Genomic DNA, 9,533 nt, shown 5'->3' with positions numbered 1-9,533 from the left:
AGGGGTAGGCAACCTTTGGCACTGCAGATGTTGTGGACCACATGTCCCCTGATGCTTTGCCAGCATTATGGATGTAGACGTTTTATGAGAAATGTAGTCCTCAACATCTGGAGAGCCGAAGGTTGCCTACCGTGCCTAGTTTCTAGCTGAGCTTCATGGGAATTGTAGTTCACAAAAATCTAGGGTACCATCACTGTCACATATAATGGTCTTCTTTACAATGTATGTCTGCCACTGTGTTTCTCCAAAAATTCCTCCTTCCACCTCTGTTTGTCTCTGATTGTGTAATAAAACATCCACCTCCTGCACAATCACCTGTTGTGAAACCAAAGTGTTTATTTTAGCATTAACGGGAACTGACCTAATCTTCTCTTCCCAAAGTTCATTTCTCCATCCCTCCCCCTCCTTGTAAAAATACATCACCCCTCAGAGGGTGCAGAGACAGTCAAACAGCAGGAGAGAGAAGGTGTGTGTGAAAGTGAGTGCTGGTGAGAGTGTGGACATTATACAGGGAGAATTTCATTTCTATTTGAGAGATTTTTTATTTATTGGAAAAAAACAACATATTAATCCAGTATTGGAGAATTGCTGTATAGTCTCCCCAGACATCACGGTCTGCAATGAAGATGCTTCTCATACTCCTTTTCATCCATGTAGCGGGTAAGTAATGGGATTTTCTATCATCTGTAATGCACATCTCTGTCTAACACTCGTAGAGTGTGTTATATATGGTGTGTACCACTCGTAGAGTATTATATATAGTGTGTACCACTCGTAGAGTGTGTTATATATACTGTGTACCACTCGTAGTGTGTTATATATAGTGTGTACCACTCGTAGAGTGTTATATATAGTGTGTACCACTCGTAGAGTGTGTTATATATAGTGTGTACCACTCGTAGTGTGTTATATATAGTGTGTACCACTCGTAGAGTGTTATATATAGTGTGTACCACTCGTAGAGTGTGTTATATATACTGTGTACCACTCGTAGAGTGTGTTATATATATATAGTGTGTACCACTCGTAGAGTGTGTTATATATATATATATATAGTGTGTACCACCCGTAGAGTGTGTTATATATATATAGTGTGTACCACTCGTAGAGTGTGTTATATATAGTGTGTACCACTCGTAGAGTGTGTTATATATAGTGTGTACCACTCGTAGAGTGTGTTATATATAGTGTGTACCACTCATAGAGTGTGTTATATATATATAGTGTGTACCACTCGTAGTGTGTTATATATAGTGTGTACCACTCGTAGAGTGTGTTATATATATATAGTGTGTACCACTCATAGAGTGTGTTATATATATATATAGTGTGTACCACTCGTAGTGTGCATTATATTGCTCATAAAGTGTACTACTCATAGGCTGACTGTCAGGACTATTCACTAAATTAAGAAGTGAAAGTGAATTTTAAATTTAAGGCCAAAGTAGCTGCACTGAAAGCATAGACAGCTTGGAAAATCTTTCAAGTTCAACTATTTTGACCTTAAAATGGAATTCATTTTGATTTCTCACTTTAGTAAATAAACCCAAATATCTCACATTTTTTAATGGGGATCCCCATATAAATCTGCTTACTTACAATGTGCATCTCTCCCATAACCCTCATAATAAAAACCAGCACTTACCACTGCAGCAGAAAACTGAAAATTAGCATACACAAAAAAATGGCAAAAAGCTTGTGATGAGACCGAACACAATACTCCCCACAATTTGATCGTTGGTCCTTTTGAGTCAAAACCCATCCCGTAGTTAAGAAAAATGTGTTTCAAACAGTGTTTGCTTGCTAAGTGTGTCTGCAGAACTCCACGATGATTGGATCAGCAGCACACTATTTATAATAGCCATACAAATCATTACAGCCCCAAACATTCTAAACATTATGGCAGTGGTTCCCAACCCAGTCCTCAAGTTCTCCCCCACCCCCACCCCCACCAGTCCAGGATTTAGGGATTACCTTGTTATGTCTAAGGTGTTTTTTCATTTTTTTTTTCTTTTCTAAAAACATCATGGACTGGTAAGGGGGGTGTGGGGGGAGGTTGGGTTGGGAACCACTGCACTATGGTAATCCTATAGACTGTAAGCTTGTTTGAGCAGGGTCCTCTTCAACCTATCGTTCCTGTAAGTTTTCTTGTAATTGTCCTATTTATAGCTAAATCCCCCCTCTTAGAATATTGTAAAGCGCTACGGAATCTGTTAGTGCTAAACAAATGGCAATAATAATAATGTTATCCTATTTCCTGATTAGATACATTGATAACGTTAGCAGACAGGTTACATACAGATGAACGCGCTACAATATTTATCCAGATGAAACACTGCCACCTGCAGGCTGATACAGTTCATACACGTAGGAGAGCATCTGAGTGAGAGTCACTACCGGAATTTTGTGTCTAAAGAACAAATCCTGTGCTGCACTGGCCTAGTTTCAAAAGCCATCTGCAAGTAAGAGGCTGGGCTAATTACATGGTGGACCATGCTAGATGGGCACTGGGGTAAAGCTAAATGCGGCCTGAACCCACTACCCGGCTACTGCTGCTCACTGAGGGGTAAGCAGGAAGGAGCCCATGCTTCCCCAACAACTTGACACCAGTGACTGCTGTGACTGTGCATGCCTGGTTTTAAATCTGTGCATGTGACTGTGCGTGTGACTGTGTGTGTGACTGCGTATAGCTGTGTGTATAAAGAAAAGAGAATGGAGGGGACACCCGGAACATGCATCTTGCAGGAATGGAGCTGTCATAGTGACCAAAATGCATTCATACATAATACAGATTAAGGAAAAACTTACTTATTTAGCACTAGCACTGTTTGATTCGTCTCCCACGTTGGAATTAATGTAGGAACCACCAATATTGGGGTACTGTGAAGGAGTGGTAGGCTTAACACAATATGGCCACATTGTGGAACTGACTCACCATATTTGTTTGCTGACATAGACATTTATAAGTAGCCTTATAGAATTAAGAAATTTGTTTTTATGAGTGCTCTGTTCCTTATTATGTCTTACAGTGTGACTGTCTGTCTGTCTGCCTGTGTGTATGTGACGATCTGCCTGTAACTGTGTGTGTGTGACTGTCCACCTGCCACTGTGACTGTGTGCGACTGTTGACCTGTAACCGTCTGTGTGACTCGCTGCCAGTAACTTTGTGTTTATGACTGACTGCCTGTAACTGCGTGTGTGATTGTGTGCCAGTGCCTATGTGACTGGGGTGTGATTATATTTGACACTATATGTGTATAACTGTGTACTTCAGATTGTGCATGTGCCACTGCAAAAATACACACCTGCATTCACACATAGACCTTCATGCATTTTTTAAATCTGAATTAAATACCCATCCCAAATATCACAAGTACACCCATAACTGAGGCACAGACCACGTTTCAGCACACTGGACTGCCAGAGATCTGCATGCTCCCTCCCTGCAAGGTAACAGGGAGGGGGAATTATTATATATAAATTGTTAGAATGATTAATGTAATACATTTCTATACACACACACACACACACACTATATATGAATGAGCGACTGTGACCTGGGAGTGGCGCTGTGAAGATTTTTTTTGCACAGGGAGCCTGAAGGCCGGCCCTGTTCTTAACACTCTTTCTTGCTCTGTTTTTGCATTACCTATATTCTGGATGTTTACTTTGACAGGACCACCATTAAAGGACCACTCTAGGCACCCAGACCACTTCAGCTTAATGAAGTGGTCTGGGTGCCAGGTGCAGCTAGGGTTAACCCATTTTTTTATAAACATAGCAGTTTCAGAGAAACTGCTATGTTTATTAATGGGTTAAGCCTTCCCCCTAATCCTCTAGTGGCTGTCTCATTGACAGCCGCTAGAGGCGCTTGCGTGATTCTCACTGTGAAAATCACAGTGAGAGCATGCAAGCGTCCATAGGAAAGCATTGTAAATGCTTTCCTATGCGACCGTCTGAATGCGCGCGCAGCTCTTGCCGCGTGTGCGCATTCAGGCGACGCGGCGGAGAGGAGGCGGCGAGCTCCCCGCCCAGCACTGGAAAAAGGTAAGTTTTACCCCTTTTCCCCTTTCCAGAGCCGGGCGGGAGGGGGCACCCTCAGGGCATTCTAGTGCCAGGAAAACGAGTATGTTTTCCTGGCACTAGAGTGGTCCTTTAACTCTCTGGGAGAATGGAATCATCAAAAATAATATTACCGTCCACAAACATAACAGCAGTCCTGACTTCTAGGGTGAGATGGCTCCACCACAGTCTCATTAAGACAACCCATGGGTATTAGTTGGCTCATTTCTGATAATGGGAGAGGCTTAGGACAATCTGACATACCAAGCACTGACCTTCATTCCATGTGGGCAGCTACAAACCAGCCCACAATGCACATTAATTAACCCTGACATAGCTGTCTGAGGGGCATCATTCATAAACAGGGCTATACATTGGACACAAGGTCACACATTTAGGCTGGAAGAAAGGAGATTTCATCTAAGGCAAAGAAAAGTTGTTTTTTTTTACAGTAAGAGCAATAAGGATATGGAATTCTCTGCCTGAAGAGGCGGTTTTGTCAGTCACTACAGAGGTTTAAACTGCAATTGGATAAATACGTACAAAAACATACCATACAGGGATATAATTTCCAATTAGTGGGGTAATAGCGGCTTGATCCAAGGAGACATCTGACTGCTATTTTGGGGTCAAGAAGGAATTTTTTCCTAGTTTGTTGCAAAATTGGAAGCACTTCAGACTGGGTTATTTGCCTTCTTTTGGATCAACAGAAACAACATATGTGAGGAAGGCTGAACTTGATGGACGCAAGTCTCTTTTCAACTATGTAACTATGTAGAAACATAGAAACATAGAATGTGACGGCAGATAAGAACCATTCGGCCCATCTAGTCTGCCCAGTTTTCTAAATACTTTCATTAGTCCCTGGCCTTATCTTATAGTTAGGATAGCCTTATGCCTATCCCACGCATGCTTAAACTCCTTTACTGTGTTAACCTCTACCACTTCAGCTGGAAGGCTATTCCATGCATCCACTACCCTCTCAGTAAAGTAATACTTCCTGATATTATTTTTAAACCTTTGTCCCTCTAATTTAAGACTATGTCCTCTTGTTGTGGTAGTTTTTCTTCTTTTAAATATAGTCTCCTCCTTTACTGTGTTGATTCCCTTTATGTATTTAAATGTTTCTATCATATCCCCCCTGTCTCGTCTTTCCTCCATGCTATACATGTTAAGATCCTTTAACCTTTCCTGGTAAGTTTTATCCTGCAATCGATGAACCAGTTTAGTAGCCCTTCTTTGAACTCTCTCTAAGGTATCAATATCCTTCTGAAAATAGGGTCTCCAATACTGTGTACAGTACTCCAAGTGAGGTCTCACCAGTGTTCTGTACAATGGCATGAGCACTTCCCTCTTTCTACTGCTAATACCTCTCCCTATACAACCAAGCATTCTGCTAGCATTTCCTGCTGCTCTATTACATTGTCTGCCTACCTTCAAGTAATCAGAAATAATCACCCCTAAATCCCTTTCCTCAGATGTTGAGGTTAGGACTCTATCAAATATTCTGTACTCTGCCCTTGGGTTTTTACGTCCAAGATGCATTATCTTTCACTTATCCACATTAAATGTCAGTTGCCACAACGCTGACCATTTTTCTAGTCTACCTAAATCATTTTCCATTTGGCTTATCCCTCCTGGAACATCAACCCTGTTACATATCTTAGTATCATCCGCAAAAAGACACACCTTACCATCAAGACCTTCTGTAATATCACTAATAAAAATATTAAAGAGAATGGGTCCAAGTACAGATCCCTGAGGTACCCCACTGGTGACAAGCCCAAGCTTCGAATATACTCCATTGACTACAACCCTCTGTTGCCTGTCACTCAGCCACTGCCTTACCCATTCAACAATATTGGAATCCAAACTCAAAGATTGTAGTTTGTTGATAAGCCTTCTATGTGCAACAGTGTCAAAAGCCTTACTGAAATCGAGGTAAGCAATGTCTACTGCACCACCCTGATCTATAATTTTAGTTACCCAATCAAAAAAATCAATAAGATTAGTTTGGCATGATCTCCCTGAAGTAAACCCATGTTGTCTCTGATCTTGAAATCCATGTGTTTTTAGATGTTCAACAATCCTATCCTTTAACATGGTTTCCATCACTTTCCCCACTACTGAAGTTAGGCTTACTGGCCTATAGTTGCCCGACTCCTCCCTATTACCTTTCTTGTGAATGGGCACAACATTCGCTAACTTCCAATCTTCTGGGACTACTCCTGTTATCAATGATTGGTTAAATAAATCTGTTAATGGTTTTGCTAGTACACCACTAAGCTCTTTTAATAGCTTTGGGTGTATTCCATCAGGTCCCATTGACTTATTTGTCTTTACTTTTGACAGTTGAAATAGAACCTCTTCCTCTGTAAACTCACGTGTAATAAATGACTCATTTATCCTTTTTCTTAACTGAGGTCCCTTTCCTTCATTTTCATCTGTACATACCGAACAAAAATATTCATTGAGGCAGTCAGCTAGACCTTTATCCTCATCTACATACCTTCCTTCTTTTGTTTTTAATCTAACTAATCCTTGTTTTACTTTTCTTTTCTCATTTATGTATCTAAAAAAGGTTTTGTCCCCCTTTTTTACTGACTGTGCTATTTTCTCTTCTGTGTGTGATTTGGAAGCTCTTATAACTTGCTTAGCCTCTTTCTGCCTAATCTTATAGGTCATTCTGTCTTCCTCACTCTGGGTTTTTTTATAATTACTAAATGCTAACTTTTTGTTTTTTACTATTTTGGCTACATCTGTGGAGTACCACAGTGGCTTCTTGAATTTTTTGCTTTTACTGACAAGCCTAATGCAATTTTCTGTTGCCTTCAGTAGTGCAACTTTTAAATAATCCCATTTCTTTTGGACTCCATTTAAATTGCTCCAGTCTGATAATGACTCCTTTACACATATTCTAATTTTGGAAAAGTCTGTTTTTCTAAAGTCTAAAACTTTTGTTTTTGTGTGGTGTGACTCAGACACTGTTCTTATATTAAACCACACTGACTGATGATCACTGGATCCTAAACTTTCACCTACAGTAATATCTGATACCAAATCTCCATTTGTTAACACTAAATCTAGTATGGCCTCTTTACGAGTTGGCTCCTCAACGACTTGTTTTAGAGACAATCCCAGTAGGGAGTTTAGAATATGTGTGCTCCTGGCACAAGTAGCTATTTTTGTTTTCCAATTTATATCAGGAAGATTAAAGTCACCCATGATGATAACTTCCCCCTTCATTGTCATTTTAGCTATTTCTTCAACTAGTAGATTATCTAACTCTTCAATTTGTCCTGGGGGCCTATAAATCACACCTACACGAGTTACTGTGTGATTACCAAATTCTAACGTAGCCCAAACTGACTCTATGTTCGCCTCACTAACCTTTATTAGGCTGGATTTTATGCTATTCTTTACATACAGGGCCACCCCTCCCCCTTTCTTGCCTTCCCTGTCTTTTCTATATACATCCTAGCAAAACCTCTGAACTGCTCACTGAGAACATTTGTTCCCTTTTGAGAAAGATGCAAACCATCTTTTTTGTACAGTTTATTTCCATTCCAAACAGAGCTACCATGAGCAATAAAGCCAAATCCTTGCTCCCGACACCATTCACCAAGCCACAAGTTAAAGTCCCTAATACGCATCCGCCTGTCATTCTGAGTGTTATGCACAGGCAGAACTTCAGAGAATGACAATGTGGAAGCAACCTGCCGTATATCATTGGCAAAAACACTAAAAACTTCCTTAACCTCTGAAACCTCATTGCAAGCCAAGTAATTTGTCCCTAAATGGACAAGTACATCCAATTCCCCTTCCTGCTTTGCTTGCTTAACAATATTACCGATACGTCTCCTGTCTCTGTGAGCAGTAGCTCCGGGAAGACACCTCACAAGACCACCATTGTCCATCTCCACACCTCTTATGATGGAATCCCCCACCAACAACTGCTTTCTATTAGGCCTCACCAAGCCTCTCTGCACAACACCACTAGCCTCAGTGCCTCTCTGCACAACACCACTAGCCTCAATGCCTCTCTTCACAACACCACTAGCCTCAGTGCCTCTCTTCACAACACCACTAGCCTCAGTGCCTCTCTTCACAACACCACTAGCCTCAGTGCCTCTCTGCACAACACCACTAGCCTCAGTGCCTCTCTGCACAACACCACTAGCCTCAGTGCCTCTCTGCACAACACCACTAGCCTCAGTGCCTCTCTGCACAACACCACTAGCCTCAGTGCCTCTCTGCACAACACCACTAGCCTCAGTGCCTCTCTGCACAACACCACTAGCCTCAGTGCCTCTCTGCACAACACCACTAGCCTCAGTGCCTCTCTGCACAACACCACTAGCCTCAGTGCCTCTCTGCACAACACCACTAGCCTCAGTGCCTCTCTGCACAACACCACTAGCTTCAGTGCCTCTCTGCACAACACCACTAGCCTCAGTGCCTCTCTGCACAACACCACTAGCCTCAGTGCCTCTCTGCACAACACCACTAGCCTCAGTGCCTCTCTGCACAACACCACTAGCCTCAGTGCCTCTCTGCACAACACCACTAGCCTCAGTGCCTCTCTGCACAACACCACTAGCCTCAGTGCCTCTCTGCACAACACCACTAGCCTCAGTGCCTCTCTGCACAACACCACTAGCCTCAGTGCCTCTCTGCACAACACCATTAGCCTCAGTGCCTCTCTGCACAACACCACTAGCCTCAGTGCCTCTCTGCACAACACCACTAGCCTCAGTGCCTCTCTGCACAACACCACTAGCCTCAGTGCCTCTCTGCACAACACCACTAGCCTCAGTGCCTCTCTGCACAACACCATTAGCCTCAGTGCCTCTCTGCACAACACCACTAGCCTCAGTGCCTCTCTGCACAACACCACTACACTCTGAAAGTGCAGAAAATGAATTATGTAGAGCAACAGACTGTGCAATATGCCTTTTATCCACAACTCCAAGTCTACCAGATCCTACAGTAATCCATAATGTAACTATGTAATTCTGCCATTACCCAACCTCCACCTTGATTTTCTTTTTAAATAACTGTCTCCATGTGTTACACCAAGGGTAGGCAAACCTTCGGCACTCCAGATGTTGTGAACTACATCTCCCCTGATGCTTTGCCAGCATAATGGCTGCCTACCTTCTGCTACACTTCAGATGGAAGTGAGGAAACCGTGTAACAGTGGTAAATCATGTACCTGGAAGAGGAGGGAGCTAGAAACATCTTAGCATCTATGTTAGCATCTAACATAAGCATTCCTTCTCATTATATATATATATATGTCCTGATAAAATATTTTATAAATAAATATATATATATATATATATATATTTCACATTTGTAATGTTACAACCTGGAATTAAAATGGATTTTAAAAATATTTTTACTACCTTATTTCCACACAGTTTACCTGACAATCTGATGGTGCAAAATTGTGACACAAACTTGACAGG

General features: G+C 41.8%; 1 protein-coding gene across 1 annotated transcript in view; it reads left to right on the top strand.

The window, feature by feature from the left end:
- The first annotated feature begins 424 nt into the window (after positions 1-424).
- LOC134572483 (complement factor B-like) overlaps positions 425-9,533 on the top strand; it is a 99,408-nt gene continuing 90,299 nt past the window's right edge. The window contains exon 1 of the mRNA XM_063431472.1: positions 425-660. Coding sequence (XP_063287542.1) covers positions 621-660 — 40 coding nt within the window. The 5' untranslated portion in view covers positions 425-620. The remainder of the gene's footprint in view (positions 661-9,533) is intronic.

Source organism: Pelobates fuscus, chromosome 9 (genome assembly GCF_036172605.1).
Source record: "Pelobates fuscus isolate aPelFus1 chromosome 9, aPelFus1.pri, whole genome shotgun sequence".
NCBI classification, from domain to species: domain Eukaryota; kingdom Metazoa; phylum Chordata; class Amphibia; order Anura; family Pelobatidae; genus Pelobates; species Pelobates fuscus.
The sequence above is the reverse complement of the archived record's forward strand: the minus strand, read 5'-3'. Positions and strand labels throughout refer to the sequence as shown.